General features: G+C 34.8%; 2 protein-coding genes across 2 annotated transcripts; both read right to left on the reverse strand.

Annotated features, from left to right (window-relative positions):
* Nucleotides 1-109: 109 nt before the first annotated feature.
* Nucleotides 110-2,803, reverse strand: LOC132696729 (fibroin heavy chain-like). Its single transcript, XM_060661723.1, has 3 exons — nucleotides 2,671-2,803; nucleotides 290-2,467; nucleotides 110-182 (listed from the first exon to the last, which is right to left on the reverse strand). The coding sequence occupies exons 2-3, from the start codon at nucleotides 2,217-2,219 to the stop codon at nucleotides 142-144; spliced, it is 1,971 nt and encodes a 656-aa protein (XP_060517706.1). The 5' UTR covers nucleotides 2,220-2,467; nucleotides 2,671-2,803; the 3' UTR covers nucleotides 110-141.
* Nucleotides 2,804-13,640: 10,837 nt separating this feature from the next.
* LOC132696689 (uncharacterized) lies at nucleotides 13,641-15,007 on the reverse strand. The gene is made up of 2 exons (XM_060661671.1): nucleotides 14,832-15,007; nucleotides 13,641-14,764 (listed from the first exon to the last, which is right to left on the reverse strand). Exons 1-2 carry the CDS (start codon nucleotides 14,839-14,841, stop codon nucleotides 14,124-14,126), a joined length of 651 nt encoding a protein of 216 aa, XP_060517654.1. The 5' UTR covers nucleotides 14,842-15,007; the 3' UTR covers nucleotides 13,641-14,123.
* Between the last annotated feature and the right edge of the window lie 2,030 nt (nucleotides 15,008-17,037).

Consider the following 17,037-nt stretch of genomic DNA (forward strand, 5'->3'; position numbering starts at 1 on the left):
ATGCTTAATCAGGGTATAATCGGGTATTTTAAAGTAGGGTCCGGAGTATAAAATCAGAAACACTGGTAGATATAAAGAGATTTTATTAACAAAGTATTTTTAATTTATAGGTAAGCTTAACTTAAAGCGGAGCTCGTTTTGCTAATTCCATGTTCTTGCGTTTGAATTTGCTAAAGAAAAACCTAAAAATATCAAAAAAATGATGATCACAGTGCCAATAAATCGTAGTTTTAAATGGAAAACAATAGATGAAGATATTAAAATGTATAATAAACTTATTTCAACATACTTCCCGGTCCTTGAGCTGCAAATCCTGTACTATCAGTACGCCGTTGTACATCTGAAGCAGCCTTAGCCTCAGTTCCGGTAAATCCTAAATAACCAAAAGGACCAACGCCAGAAGTTGCCTTCGCTGCAGCGTTGGCTTGGGCACCTTGAAATCTCCAGCCTTCTAAGGAACGTGAGTTAGGTGCAGAATTAACCTGAGTTCCTGACGATCCTAAAATTCGTATAAGACTTATGTCTCCAGTACCAGTGCTAGCATCTCCACTACCAATAGCGTTAAATTGACCTCCTCCCTTTGAACCATGTAATGCATTCGAACCATCATTAGTATTTACACCAGTCGCCGCTAATCCTCCCATTAAATCCATACTAGAAGCTGCATTTGTACCAGCATTGGCTTGTGCACCACTGGCTGCAAATCCTCCCATAAAATCGACACCGGAAACTGTATTTGCAGCAGCATTTCCTTGGGAAACCCCGAGATCTAAATTTTCTAAAGTACCGGCATTAGCAGCTCCGTCAGCGATGGCATGATCTCCCCCATTATGTTCGTAGATATTATTTGCCCCAACTTTAGCTTGAGCGCCACTGGCTGTTAATTCTCTACTGAAATTGACTCCAGAAGCTGCATTTGCAGCAGTATTTGCTTGGGAATCTCCGAGTCCTAAACCTCCCAAAGTACCAGCAGTAGCAGCTGCATCAGACATGGCATGACCTCCCCCATTAAGTCCGTATACAGTAGTGGCACCAGCATTAGCTTGTGCGCCACTGACTGCAAATCCTCCCATGAAATCAACACCAGAACCTGCATTTGCAGCATTTCCTTGGGAAACCCCGATTTCTAAATTTCCCAAAGTACCACCATTAGCAGCTCCATCAGCGATGGTATGACCTCCCCCATTATGTCCGTATACATTATTTGTACCAGCAGCTTGTGCGCCACTGACTGCTAATCCTCGCATGAAATTGACATCAGAAGCTGTATTTGTGGCAGCATTTACTTGCATGCCGCTGGCTGCTAATCCTCCCATAAAATCAACACCAGAAGCTGCATTTGTAGCAGCATTTGCTTGGGAACCTTCGAGTTGTAACCCTCCCAAAGTACCAGCATTGGCAGCAGCTGCCTCAGCACTGGCATGACCTCTTCCACTATGTTCGTATACCGTATTTGCACCAGCATAGGCTTGGGAGCCGCTGACTGCTAATCCTCCCATAGAATCAACACCAGAAGCTGCATTTGCAGCAGCATTTGCTTGGGAACCTTCGAGTTCTAACCCTCCCAAAGTACCAGCATTAACAGCTGCCTCAGCACTGCCACGACCTCCCCCACTATGTTCGTATACCGTATTTGCACCAGCATTGGCTTGGGCGCCGCTGGCTGCTAATCCTCCCATAAAATCAACAGCAGAAGCTGCATTTGCAGCAGCATTTGCTTGGGAACCTTCGAGTTCTAACCCTCCCAAAGTACCAGCATTGGCAGCAGCTGCCTCAGCACTGGCATGACCTCTCCCACTATGTTCGTATACGGTATTTGCACCAGCATTGGCTTGGGAGCCGCTGACTGCTAATCCTCCCATAAAATCAACACCAGAAGCTGAATTTGCAGCAGCCTTTGCTTGGTAACTTTCGAGTGGTAATCCTACCAAAGTATCAGCATTAACAGCTGTCTCAGCAATGGCATGACCTCCCCCACTATGCCCATATACCGTATTTGCACCAGCATTGGCTTGGGCGCCGCTGGCTGCTAATCCTAGCATGAAATCGACTCCAGAAGCGGCATTTGCAGCAGCATTAGCTTGGGAGTGGTCGAGTTCTAACCCTCCCAAAGTACCAGTTGTAGCAGCTCCGTCGGAGATGGCATGACCTCCCCCATTATGTCCATATATATTATTTGTACCATTAGCTTGTGCGCCACTGACTGTTAATCCTCGCATGAAATTGACTCCAGAAGCTGCATTTGCAGCCGCATTCGCCTGGGAGTATCCGAATGGCGCATGCCCCAAAGTACCAGCATTAGCAACACCTTGAGAACTTCCAAAAAACGGATTTGCAAAAATCTGGGATCTCGCGTTGGCAGCTGCAGTTGCGATAGAATTGGAAGCGCCTCCAAATGCTTTTGCTTGAGCGTCAGTGATAGCCCCAAGTGTTTGGGAATATTCCTTGTTCAAATTTGCAGCAGCAGCTGAAACCAAATTTGTTTTAAATTAATTAGCTGTATGATAGAAATTTAAAAAATATACGGGGAAAATCATGTCATGGAACTGGCAATAATTGAAATGTATACGACACCACAGCTGCTTACCGCAAAAAATTATATAATTTATGACTAATAAAATTGAATAAATTATGCAGGAGAAATTAGACACGCAAAAAATGTAATCATACCTCCAACTCTATCGAAAAGCTTTCGTATATTCTGTGTACCCTTGTAATAATCCGATCCAGCACCGGCTGCAGCATTTGCTCCGGCAGCTCCAAAAAATGGATTTCCTAAATAATTAGAACCTACGTTACTCACTTGTTGCCAATGACTGTACTTGAGTTTCAATAATTGAGGAACGAATTGTTTTGGATAGCGCTTTATTATAATTTATAATCTTATCTAAAATAAGCAATTCTGTTAACGTTAGGTTTTTCATGTTTGTAGAAGTAATGGATTCTGTAAAACGTTTTGATTTGATTTGGTTATACGAAATAAAAAACATAATTAAATAGGAAATGCTTCTTTCAATTCTATTGCAAAAATATATATTAAATTAATTAGTTCTTGGTAAATTAATATTTGCTTTTCACCTATAGGTGCAGAATTAGCGGAACCAAAGGCGTCAGCACCAAAACCGACACTGCCTCCTCCACTTTTGGCACCAGCAGACGCTGAACTCAATGCACCATGTTGCGTGTTACCGTAACTTACGGCACTAGCCTCAGCGCTAGCTGATGAGATTGATCCAATGGCAGTTTCCGCAGCTAAAAAAGAACAAAATCCCTTAAAGATTTGTCAAAAATGTTAAAACGCCATTTCTATAATTATCACTTTTAAATCTAGTTTCTTAGTTGCCATGGAAGCAACTCGGAAATGTCAATTATTAATGACAATAAATTAACTTTTTCTACTCCCGTCTGTAAAATACCTAATTACGCACCGATCTAGCGTGCGGGAAGCGTCGCGTTAGTTTCATTTCCCACGAATCCGAGCCACTTCGGACATTTCCGGGATTTTACCCCACGGGTTTGGGAGCAATCGAATGTTTTCGGAGATTTCCCACGCTTTGAAGTTTGACGTTTGCCATTTCTGACAGTCATGTCATTGAATGTATTTGTGTTTTGCGAAAATGTACCCAAAAACTGACGGTCGTAGAAAAAGTATAGTATGCAACAAGTTAAGGTTTTCGAACGAAGGATCTCGTTTTTAAAAAACATTTTTTTGTTTTACAAACAGAACTACGAGGTTTTATTTAACCCGTTACAAGGAGAACTGAACGCAAAGTACAAAGTTGTTATATATATAAAGTTTTTATGCAAGCGTCGCGTCGCAGATACTGGGAATACTGAAGCTAGCATTTCATCAGCATATTCTATCACATAATTCCTCCCTCCGAAGTGGAAAACAACAGGGACGAAGGGTTGTTTTCGGAAGACTGGTCGTTCTTGGTTTTCTTGGAATCTTGCAGCAAATGGCTCTTGTAGATTTTCCATGCTATAACTATTAACAAGATTAAAATAAACATCATTCCTGTTGAAGTGGCGAGACTCCAAGTGACTGGATGAATTTCATAACCAATGTCGGGGATCGATGATTTCGCAGCTTCTCGTAGTTTTTTGATCGTATTGAGATCAATCGATTGTAGTTGGAGTGGCTGGTACTTTACATCGTGATGTTCCATATTTTCAATTTTAATGGGTGGCAGTGAGAATGGGTTTGCTTTAAAAATTTCTTCTTTATTCCAAAGCTCAGTATTTTGGGTACTTATACCACAATTATATGGAACATTGATTAGGCAGGCTTCTTCAATAAAAGCTATTTCTTTGTTTTGACAATTCATTTGTAATTTAAGTTTCTGTTCCGATGGTATTATCAAAACAAATCTACTAGTGATTGGTCGTATTATATGCGTTGAAACATTTACATTGACTACGTGGCAATTTTTGTTTTCGGCATATTTAATGAGGGTTGTCACACAATCACCGATGGGCTGGGTAAGTTGATTTTCGCAAACGTAGGTGTCTTCAATGATTGGGCAGATTGATTCTTGATATTGTTGCATGTCAGTGCCCAATATTAGGTATAATTAAGGAGTGATTCACAGGTACTGGGAACAGGTGGAATATTTCAAAAATATCTTTAAGAAAAATCGGAATATGGACGGCAAAAATTATTTTATCTTTTGTAAATTTAACTTGTAAGTTTGCTAACTGATTATAATTATTTTGATTTTCAAAAATTAGAATTTGATTATCACCATAAAGAACAGTCAATTTAAAAATTATTTGTTCTAATTCAGCCGCCGATATTACTACAGGATGTAATGTGTTTAATTTCGCAAATGTAATGGCATTTTCTAAATTATCCAAAAAAGTTATAAAACTTTGGCAATTTAGAATAATTTGCATTAGTGTATTTTGAGCCTTAATGAAAGTAGTTATGTCAGTAATAGTTTTATTTGAATTATATTCAAAAATGTCTATATGTTTTTTAATAGCTTCTTGATTTTTCTGTAGAAGTGTTATAGTATCATTATAGTTGTCAATCAGCTGTTGAATCAACGAGGTTTGCTTTTTTAGTTGGATGTCAGATGAATGTTTACTACGCACAAGTTCTGTGATAATTTTATCGTATTTTTGTCCATCCTCTGAATCGAGAGTGCCAAAAAGCCATTTCGATAATTTACCTACAACATTTATTAAACCTCTTTTTGTACGGTTATTAGGTTTTATGTTACCAAGTTTAAATTTTACTGAAGTAATTAAATATCGAACATTATTAAGTAAATTATTTCCATTAATATAGTGTACATTCTGATAATTATTTTTATTTGTATAGTTTAATGATTTTGAGATTACAGCGTAAGCGTATTCTAAATTACGTAATTGATTAAAAAGTTGAGATGTTTCTACAAAATGCAAAAATGTATGTTGATGTTGAATTATTCGAGCATTTCCTAAGCGGAAGGGGAGAAGTGGTGTTTTAATTGGGATAACTTCAATATCATTATTCGCTATCACTAATAACAGCGTAGCTGCAAGAAGGAACAGCGTTGTCCGGTTCATTAACCTGCGAAGAAGAAAAAGCTTTAGGTTTTTGGATCTGAGATTTATGAATTATTTTTTTATTTTTTGTAATAATTTTATTCCCAATATCTTGATCTATAATAACAGGTTTTCTTCGGGGTTTGTCCTTACTACGTTTTGCTGTTTTGTCAGTAACGTAAACCTTTGTATTTTGTTTCATTTCAGGTGGATTTTCTCGTTTTTCGTTTTGTTTTTCATTTAAACGTATTTTTGTTTCTAACGATGTTTCGTAAATTTGTTGATAGATAGTTTTTAGTCTTTCACGTCTATCTGCGATATAATTATTTACAATGATTTCATCCGTTAAATCAAAGGGATCTAAACCGTTTACTTTTCCATTAATAACGTCAAAAGGTTTTTGTTTTGTTACGCTATGCATTGATGAATTATAACCTATAATTGCGTATTTTATTAAATTTTTAGGGGCTTCTTTAGGTTCTTTTAATTTTAATACCCTATATAGTTCAACAAGAGTCGAGTGAAATATCTCTATTGCACTATTACTATTAGAATTGCCCGGAGTTGTAAAATGAATTGCAATTTTATGCAATTTACAGAAATCTAAAAGCAAAGACGTTTTAAATTCCGTACCATTATCACACGTTATTTGTTGAGGTAGGCCGTGATGACTTATAAAGGTCGCTAAACCGTCTAAGATAGCAATTGCTGTGCAAACGGGTTCTAACGGATAAGCTTGGGCGTACCGTGAAAATACGTCTATAATTGTAAGAAATTTTACGTTACATATTTGAAAAGTATCCATATGGATGGATTCTAATGGTTCAGAAGGGGTCGGTGTCAACATAAACTTTAATTTTGGTGGATGTCGATCATATTTTGTTTGTTGGCACGTGTCACAATTATTAATATATTCAGTTAGGTCAGTTTTCATATTTGGCCAATAATAGAGCCTTTGTAATGCTATTAGGCTTTCATTAATTCCTCGATGACAGGTTTTTTCATGATGATATGCAATTAGGTCTTTTTGTTTTGTCCTGTCAGTGACGTCAGTTAAAAGAGTTTTCGATATTACCAATTTGTAAGCACGGTTTTTAAATGTATTTGGTAACAAAACAGATAGTTCTCGATTTAAATCTATTTCGGTGTTTTGTACATAAAGGCAGTACATTTTTGTTGGATCCAAATAATTTAAAAAGAATTTAATTATTTCATTTTGATAGTTCTGACTTAAATAAACAGAAAATCTAGATTTATTTTGAAATGGGTAACTCCTAATCACGTGATAACGATCGTTTGTTTTTTGGTTAAATATTATTTGATTAGAATAAGTATTTAAACTATTTTCGGTAATTGGTATATTTAATATTGGATCTTCAGCTGCTGAGTGTACTGTCTCACCAGTATTAGGAATATTTGGCGGTTTAAGTTGAATGTCCGAGATGATATTAATTTTTGGAGTGTTTACATTTTCTAGAGGGTTAAACACGTCTTCAATTTGTTCCAATTGTTCAAGGCTTATATTTTGATCTTCTTCATGTATGTATTTATCGATATCTTCATTAATATCTCCAGGATTTCCGAAAAGTGACTCTTTATCTATCATATTTAGTTCAAAATTTTCTTTATGAAAGTCCGGAAAAGATAAAACATTTAGAGGTTGTGGGAAATTTAACGTTATATTTTTCTCAGTGTAATTAAAAACTTCTGTTTGCGCAAAACCGTTTTTTGCAGTAGTAAGTGTTTCTGGAAAATAGAGACCTTCAATGACTTGCTCGGGAATAATAACATCATTGTTTTGTGTTACTGGAATTCTTACGTTAACAATTTCGTGTGCATTCACAGTAATACAATATACTTCGTTTTGTGGTTGTCTAAATAAAATTGGTATATTAGTTGTATTATTCCTTAATTGTTTATTGACAAGATCGATAGAAAAATTAAAACGTTTTAGGTCGTTTAATCCTATTATACCGTCAAAGAATTTATGAAAGTCAAAAAGAATAAAAGATAGGTTGGTATTAGCCTTTAATTCTGGGAAAGCCGGAATATCTGCTTTAAATAGAGTTTCCTTTTCACCAGTTCCTGTTTTAATAATAGTTGGGGAATGATATATTTTTTCATAATAAAATTTTTCTGCAATGGAAGGTCGAAGAATCGAGTGAAAACAACCAGTATCAATTAAAAGTTTAATTGCGGGTTCTTTAATCTGGATGTACGGTAAACTATTATTAATTTCAGTGTACATTTCTAATGTCATTTCGTTGAGTCGCATTGGCTCGTTATTGTAAAATTTTGAGTGTCATTAAAGTATTCAGTTTGATTTGAAAATTCAATTTCAGAGTATTCGTCTTGGTGAATATTTTCATTTTGAAATACCGCAGATGTTTCATCTGTTTGTACCGCGTTACTTTCGTCGATTTGGTATAATTCTTGCGAAATAAAATTTCTAGGGCCAGTAGGTTTGAAATGGTTAATTTGATTATTTTGACGTGGTATAGTATAGTTTGTTCTTGTTGACATAGGTTCGGGTTTATTGTTAGGTATCTGACCTGTCGGTTTAAATACGTTTTTAGGTGGGCCAAAAACTTGCCTATTTGTAGGAAAATTTCTTGGAACTTCGCGTGGTTGAGGCATATTAATTGGACCTCTGGGAAAACTATTAGTCTGGGGAGTAAACTGATTTTGATCATGCCTAATTCTAAAATTTTGATTATGGTGATTGTTGTTTTGAAAATAATTTGTAGGGCGAATCGGTTGTATATAATTAAAATTTTGGTTACTAAAATAATTTGGATTTTGTGAAAATTGTTTAACGGGTTCGATAGAAGTATTAGGTAAAACTTTTGATTGAATTGGAGTTCTGAAGATATTTTGTGTATATTGAAAATTTTCCTCTTCAATAATTTGGGTCATAGCTAATTCTATACAGCTCGGATTTTTAAGTCTTATAATACTTTGTAATTGTCCTGGTAATCCTCTAATAAACGTCCTTAAACAAATTTGATCGTATTGACGTAAATGAATTACTTTGCTTGCATTATCCATAGTATCGGCAGGAAATGCATTAATTTTTTGAGCAAGGATACTTCTTAAAACTTGTAATCTTTTCCCAAAATCTAAAGGATGTTCATTTTTAAAGGGGGTGGCCATAAACAAATCCTGTTCTAAACATTCTAAATTTCGTCTATCGCCAAAACAATTTAACAAAGCTACTTTAATATTGTCCCACGTTACTAACTCTATTCTACAGCCTACTAGAATTTGTGCGCTATCAACAAGTTTCATTCGTATAGTTCTTAACAAATATTGTTTTAAAATTTCGTCGTTTCCTTGACCATATGTATCAAAAAGGAAATCTCCAGCTGATAGAAAACTATTTAAAGTGTTGGAATCACCATTATATGGTAGAATACTGTCTATAAACATTTTTAACAAAGTGTAATTTACACCTGAATTCGACGATTGATTAGAATTCATTTTCAAATTGATTTGACTATTCTCTACTTTCTTTTCCACTAAATTTAACGAAGTAAAAAACGCACTTAAATTGTCGACGTCTTTATCTTCGTTCATAAATTTAATTGATTTTGAAATTTCTTAAAATTGAACTTAAAACTAAGAATCCTAAAATTATTTCCACCGTCCTAACCAGGGAAGATGAAAGGAGAACAATAGGAATTTTGGGCACTAACCTTGATTTCTCTTAGTCGTCAGCCTATTCTTCCTATTGGAATTTTCCTTGCGTAGCACTGCTTGCGGGGGTGATTTCTTGCCTTCCTTGCCCTCAGTCGAACTCAATCACGTTGGGTTTGTCAGACAGTCTATCACTGGTTCGTTTTGGAGTCTAAGGGTTGAAACCCACGTTTCGCGATCAAATCGTCCCGATGACGTGGCTTTGACCGAAAACTACCCCAAATCCGTCACGACTGCGCCAGTTAAGGTTTTCGAACGAAGGATCTCGTTTTTAAAAAACACTTTTTTTGTTTTACAAACAGAACTACGAGGTTTTATTTAACCCGTTACAAGGAGAACTGAACGCAAAGTACAAAGTTGTTATATATATAAAGTTTTTATGCAAGCGTCGCGTCGCAGATACTGGGAATACTGAAGCTAGCATTTCATCAGCATATTCTATCACATAATTAACACGTTCGGTAATTTTTTTAACTCACTCGTTTATTAAACGCTCGTATCAAATAAACTCGTGAGTCAAATGCCGTTTACCGTACTTGTTGCATAATATACTATTTCATCACCAGTTCCGTTTTAATTTTTGCAGCTGGTTATGAAAAGTAAGACATTTTATAACGAGATTTGAAAACTGCCATTTTAAATGCCAAAATTAGAAATAGTATATTATGCAACAAGTGCCGAAGTTTACCGAACGTGTTGTATACTATACTTTTTAAACGACTGTTAGTTTTTGGGTACATTTTCGCAAAACACGAATACATTCACTGACATGACTGTCAGAATTGACAAACGTCAAAATTCAAAGCGTAGGAAATATCTCCGAAATCATCCGATTGCTCCCAAACCCGTGCGGTAAAATTCCGGAATAGTCCGAAGTGGTTCGGATTCGCAGGAAACGAAACTGACGTAGTAAAGCGACGCTTTCCGCACGCTAGATCGGTGCGTAATTAGGTATTTTACAGACGGAGAGTTTTGTCACAAATTTTGGAAGTTATAGGGTGATTTTAAGATAAACATAATTTACAGGGTAAAGTCTGTTCATAGATATAAGAAAGTGAGTAACTGATACGAATTAAGGAAATACCCGGAGAAGCTGTAAGAATGAAATATGGCCGAACACGTCCGTACTTTGCTGAGAATTTAATTATTTGGGGTTTTGTTGTGCGAAACATGTTCAATGGGATTAAATATACAGTGGTAAAGTCTTAAAACTGATGTATTCCTTTTGTGGATTCAAGCTTTGTAGAACCTCAATTAATTGCTTTTTGGTATAATCCTGGTGAAAATAAATGTCGATATTATACATGTAGTTTTGGATTGTTGCTTTTGTGTCACATGAGGAAGGGGTTTTAGTCAACTGTCTACTGTGATAACTTGCATTGTCCATTACAATCACACTATTAGGAGGAATGTTTGGAACTAGTTTGTTTTTAAACCAACTTTCAAATAAAACAATGGTGGTGTCTTCATGGTAATCCAGAGAAGAATCTTTAATATTTTTCGCAGACAGAGAAAGTCCATCTGGAATCCAACCATCTTTAGAGCCAGCATGCAAAATAGTTATTCTTTTACCTCTTTTTGATGGCACGTTTGTTTTACGCTTATCAGTTGAGTCAACCCAACCCTTTTCCGGGGTATCATAAGTGTCGAACCAGGTTTCACACCATATTGATAGTCTTTTATGACATTAAAAAGATGACAACAGCTTCTGATACATGTGTTTATATAGAAACGGTGTATATTTTTCATTTAGCACAATAGAAAGTAGAGATTGTGATACATCATTGAAAAGAAAAAAATAAAATAAAAATAATGAACTTTAATGGTCTAGAAAAATCCAGTGTTCGATTTAATATAATATGTTGGGATTATAACCCAAAAGCAGTAGATCCAAATCCACTCCACTTTAACGTCTGCATGCTGGAACTCAATATTTGCATCTTTTTTGATTTTTATACTTTCTTTTTGAAGATTGTAATGTTTAAGCCGTTACGAAAAAAAGGATTCTATTCTTATATAGAAGTTTTGTTTAGAAAATATATCCAAGAGGAACTGGATATTTGCGATTTAAATTGATTCATTACAATAACTATCGATGTTTTGAAATATTGAGCTGTTGATTGATTGTTGAATAATAGTCTTTGACTACGAATATTAAATGAAACATTTCCAATATTATTATTGTGCTCTCCATTGTGTCTTCCAGTTTTAAATGCATGTAGTTTAATCAGAATTAAAGAACATCATGTTTAGGTATTTGGATTTAAATCTGTAATCAGGTTTGATAAAAAACAAATTAAAAATGCAACATTATTATTGAGTATTCTTCTAATGGACACAGACTCATGATAGATTCTCTTCCGTGTTAACGTTTATACACATTAAACCTACTTCCAAGAGTTGAATTCGACTAATTTCTTTTTAAAATCCCTTTTATATAAATAGAAATAATTGGTAAGTTTGCAGTTTTGCTTTAATTTACTTATTAAAAAATATTATGAAGTATTTTTTATTATAAAAATTAAAAAATCCGGATTACATTTTATATCGATAAGCCTCCAACCTGCAACTAAAAACAACCAATACAATCAAATGTCATTTTCAAATTCGATTTCAATTGAACAAAATAATTAGTCAGTAACAGGAGAAGGTCTACATTCACACATTAAATGATAGATATACCGTCAATTTCATAGAACCATGGTGATGAAAATAGAACAGAAAAAGAGTGTTCAGCTCCAGTGGATATTTAATGATTCAGTTAAACTTACCCGATGCTACTAACACTAAAATCAATAAAACTTTTAAACTATACATGTTATTTATTTTACACGTTTTCTTTTCAGATGCAACCCGAACGGTTTTAAAACGACTGTTATAAGTACTTGCCTGTGAGGCAAGTATTTATAAAGTTATTAAATATTAATGGTAGTACCTTATTGACAAAATTTAAGTAATTTGAATCTAATGAAGTTCTTCCAATAATCCGGGTTCGAACATATGACTATGAGCAAGTAATGAATGAATGAGCAAGGACGTCAGCAGGGGTACCGGTATTGGTAAAAACCTTCGATTAGGTATTTAGATGTTACTGTGATTTTTAGTCCGACTAAAATAACTTCCGATAATAATTACATTATTGTTACGTTTTGATAACCAAAATCGTTTGGTTTCGTCTAACGCGACGGTGGAATTCAACAAGTCACTCCGTGTAAGCGAGTGCGTAATAAATGGGTAACCGGACAAATTTATCAGTGTTGGACACTGTACTACTACAATATTTTGACGTTTTGTGGGCCTTGTTACGTTTCTGAGGTCCAGAAACTGTACTCCTTGGTTACCTTCTGAGTTTTTCCGCAAACCTTTTAGAAGCCTATCGTTCACAACAAGGGAATCCCACTGAGCCCAAGATTTTATACGCGGGAGTACTGGTCAATTTCGATCGGTTTCAAGTCGGAGTCGTTTTCTTGCTACTGTGACTCCTTTGTTATGAAAATTTTCTTCAAGGAACTTGCTTTTGTTTGAATGGAATATATTGCTAACTGCATCGATTATAATGCCATTTATGTTTTCTAATTGTTAATACCACAATTAAAATTGACAAATCTTAATATTAATATTACGGGATATTACCGCACTGGTTTGGGACCAATCGGAAGTTTTCGGAGATTTTACCGCTCGACTTGAATTTTGACGATTGTCAATTCTGAGGGTCATATCAATGAATGTTTGAATGTTTTAAAAAAATGTACCCAAAAAATAACGGCCGTAGAAAAAGTATAGAATGCAATACGTTTGGTAAACTTTTTTAAGTCACTCATTTATTAAACACTCGCTCCGCTCGTGGCAAATAAACTCGTGATTCAAATGCCGTTTACCACACTTCTTCCATAATATACTATTGATGTGCCACTCAATATTTAAAAAAAAAATACACAAGGGACATGCTGAACGCGAGAATCATAGATGCAACTCTATAGTGTTTCCTGTGTCTCCAACAATAATGCAAAAATACATGAAAAGGCACCACATTTCTCAAAGTTTTTGATTACCAAATATTGTATTATGCAATAAGTTTGGCAAACGGCATTTTAATGGCGAGCAGAGCGAGTGACTTAAAAAGTTTTTTCTAGTCCTTTTTGTAAAGTACCTAATTATTCACCGATCTAGCGTGCGGGTAGCGTCACTTTGCCAGGGGAGTTTTGTTTCCCATGGATCCGAGCCAATTCGGAAATTTTACCGCATGACGGTCTGGCAGTGAACGTATTCGTGTAATTTCTGCAAAAATGTACCCCGAAACTAACAGTCGTATACAAGACATTTGTTAAACGGCATTTGTCTCTTGTTTCGCTGCGCTTCCCTCGGGTCCATACTGTAGTTTTTCTATGACCATTAATTTTTGGGTAGGAGTAGAAAAAACAAATTATACATCACCTGTTGCAGATTATATAATGTAATAATATGAATAATAATAAAAAAAGAGGATTAACACCAGTGTAATCAAAATCCAAAATATATTTAATTTCAAATATAAAGTAACATCTAGGGCTTTGACCACCAATGCGATTTTTGACACTTTAAAACTTTCATAAAGTGGTTTAAATAATGCAAGTCAAACATACATCTCTTGGATACCATAAGTAACAGCACAATCCACTAAAAGAACTTACCAAAATTAACCTTACAAGGCTTATTCAATAATTTAAGGGCTTATTATCCTTAAAGCATTTTTTTGTGAAACTAGAATATATGCAATGCTATTTGTTTTATTTTATTTGCAATGTGAAAATAATAGATCTTTAAACATACTACTTTGTGTGCTGCGTCTATAAATCAAACATGCAATGGTGGCCAAAACTAAACCAAAACTATATAAAACTAAACATAAACAAAATTTAATAGTTTGAGAAACGTTCATGTGTGCTGAAAATGGTGGTAACTGGAGTAGGACGCCAATTATAAATGATTACATCTCCCATTTTAGTTTCGTTATTTTTCAAGTGCAAAATCTCCGATTGCAATACAGGATTTAATATCATTTTGAATCGTCCAACAGCACTAGAAGCTGCTCCCCTATTTTGAATTCCACTTCCCACATAGTTTGGATTTTTTACTTGTACAGTTAGATTTGCAGCTCGGTGTTTTCTAGTATTTTGAAATCTGTGAAGTCTAAGAGGTTTGTGTTTCTGACGTATTCGATCAAGCCTTGCTTGTGCAGAATAAATCCTCTGAAATTTGGAATTATTAAAGTTCCTTATGTGGTTTGGATGCTGTTTGAAAATTCTTTTTTTGGGTGGAATTGTAGATGAGTTTGTTCCTATAAAAGGGATTCGTTTCATTCGTATTTGTTTAAGGCCTAGACGTTCATGAACAGTTGTTTTCTGATTTTGTCCTATTAGAGGGCTTGAGCCTATTGGATTATTTTGATAGTAAGCATCTTGAGCGATTTGCTTTTTTGTGTTCTGCAGCAACGGTTGCAGGTTGTTTTTAATTTTTTGCGAAATTCTGCCACGTCTCAATATAATTGTCTTCTTTTCTAAAAAAAAATATCTTAAACATTATCAATTACCAGCTTCTTATTCGATAGGTGAGGTGGTAGGTACCTTGCAACATTTTGAAGACAAATATTAACAAAATTTCCTTTCAAACAAAAATTCAATTTTACTTCTAAGTAGAAATATAGGGTTTATGCCTCTATACTGTATCCATATTTTATACGATAACTTTTTTAACAGATTGATGTTAATTTCTCAAAGAACAGATTTTTTTCTTCTTTTTTCTTGGGACCATAACTCAATTTTTTGTTGGGCTCGTTCCCTGAAATCATTCAGCCATTATAAACTTCTCTTCCACAAAGTTTTAAGCACAAATCGGGTATTTTGCAAGATTATTAGTAAAGTTACATCTAGTTTGTTTCTGCACATTAGAGCCTTATTCTTGTCAAAACAAGTTTTATGCATTTGTTATATCTTTTAATGCCATAATTGAAAGGTAATTTGTGTGTTTTTGTGGTCGGAGAGATTGCCCAGGAATCTGAAAGGAAGAATGCAACAACCAGACGGCAAAAACAGATGACGCAACATATAGAATGTCAACGCGTGTACGCATGTGGTTTAAGAATAAAGCTTTAAAATAACCTTTCTTTATTCAAGTAAATAATGAAATAACAAACAAGTAATATTGACTTTCTTCTTATCATAGAAAACAGAATTCCAAACTTTTCTGGTCAGTGCTAAATGTCAACAATTAGTGCGCCAGTTTTAAAATTTCAAAGCGATGGGTCGTCAAAATCTCCGGTGCATACTTCAAATAGGAACCGCTTCATATTTAGATTTGTTTTTTGTTAAAGCAAGAAACATTGTTTAAATTTTTAAACACGACCATTTACTATATTATTTTGTTAATCCATAAAACGGTGTTTTTAATATGGATAATGTATCCTTTTACCCCGATAAATTTGAAGTACGCGATCTGCATCGAAATGCACTTCTATTTTATTAAACCTATCATCTTTTCGTAACTCGGCATTTTGACTTTATCTTATCATTTGGGTCATTTATCCACTGTACTAAGTATTTGTGTTACAGATAATCATTAATGCAAAAGGATTTCGCTCGGAAGATATTACATGCACCATAACGCAAAGATCGGTTGAAATGACGGCATGCAGCCAACAACTCGTGAACAATTCCCAGAAACAAGCATCTTTAACAAGACAATACGCGCTGCCACAAATTGCAAATCCAGAGAAAGCTGTTTGTTATCTCTGCACAGATGGATTTTTGATTGTATCTGCTCCCTGGAGTAAATGATCACTATGCATACGTTTCAATATAATTTCATTAAAATTACTATGTATAAATAGACCTATCATTATTTGTGGGTATGTGGGGTGTGCTGAATTGACGGAGCGCCAAGAATAAGTCGGAAAGTAATGAAAGAAAGTGGTTTAAAGTGACTGGTTTATGTACTTAAAAAAATATGAATGGACAATTTCTATTAAAAAAGGCTTCAGTTGGCGCTTTAACACCATGGTATGGAGCGATAATTGTCAAGGCAAAAAAGGGAGGTAAGTCGTCTAAATATTGACCAAAATTACGGGACAATTAAAACCTATAATCAATAAAATTTTCTAAAATTTATTGGTAAAAATTTTAAATTACGGGACAATTAAAACCTATAATCAATAAAATTTTCTAAAATTTATTGGTAAGAATTTTTTAATTTGACATAATAATTATAGTTTTCCAATTAGCGCATAAGTTTTGAAGTATTTTGAAGTGGAGTATTAGACTGTTCTGGTGCTCTGGTTTATTCAAATATTAAACGATGTAAGCGTTAAAGTTGGCGCCATCTGGCGGGTGGAGGATGTATGGGAGCGAGTGGACTAAACAAACGATAAACTATGAGACGAGCATTGGTCGTCGAATCCATTACTTCAAACTTTAAAGTTCTTCTCAAAACTGATGTATTAAAAATAATAGCACTTTACGAAAACAACTAGTATCTCCATAGCAGTGAGACGAAACTCTGTTTTTAGGCTTATACATTTACAGTAAAAACAAAACAAAAACACCACTGGACCTTAAGCGCCAATTAATCAAATTTGTTAACAATTCGTATTTATCAAAACCCTTGAATAAAAATCTGTCCTTTTTCAGTTCTTTCCAAGCTGCTATTAAAACCGTTAACTGGAAATTATTTTTAGTCGAAAGGTTTGCGATAATGAGCAAATAATTTATGATAATTTGCTTGGTATAAGTATTAGCAAACGCTTGGACTGAGTTTACGCATTTACGTAAAAAAGCT

Source organism: Cylas formicarius, unplaced genomic scaffold (genome assembly GCF_029955315.1).
Source record: "Cylas formicarius isolate icCylForm1 unplaced genomic scaffold, icCylForm1.1 PGA_scaffold_1__22_contigs__length_36826433, whole genome shotgun sequence".
NCBI lineage: Eukaryota > Metazoa > Arthropoda > Insecta > Coleoptera > Brentidae > Cylas > Cylas formicarius.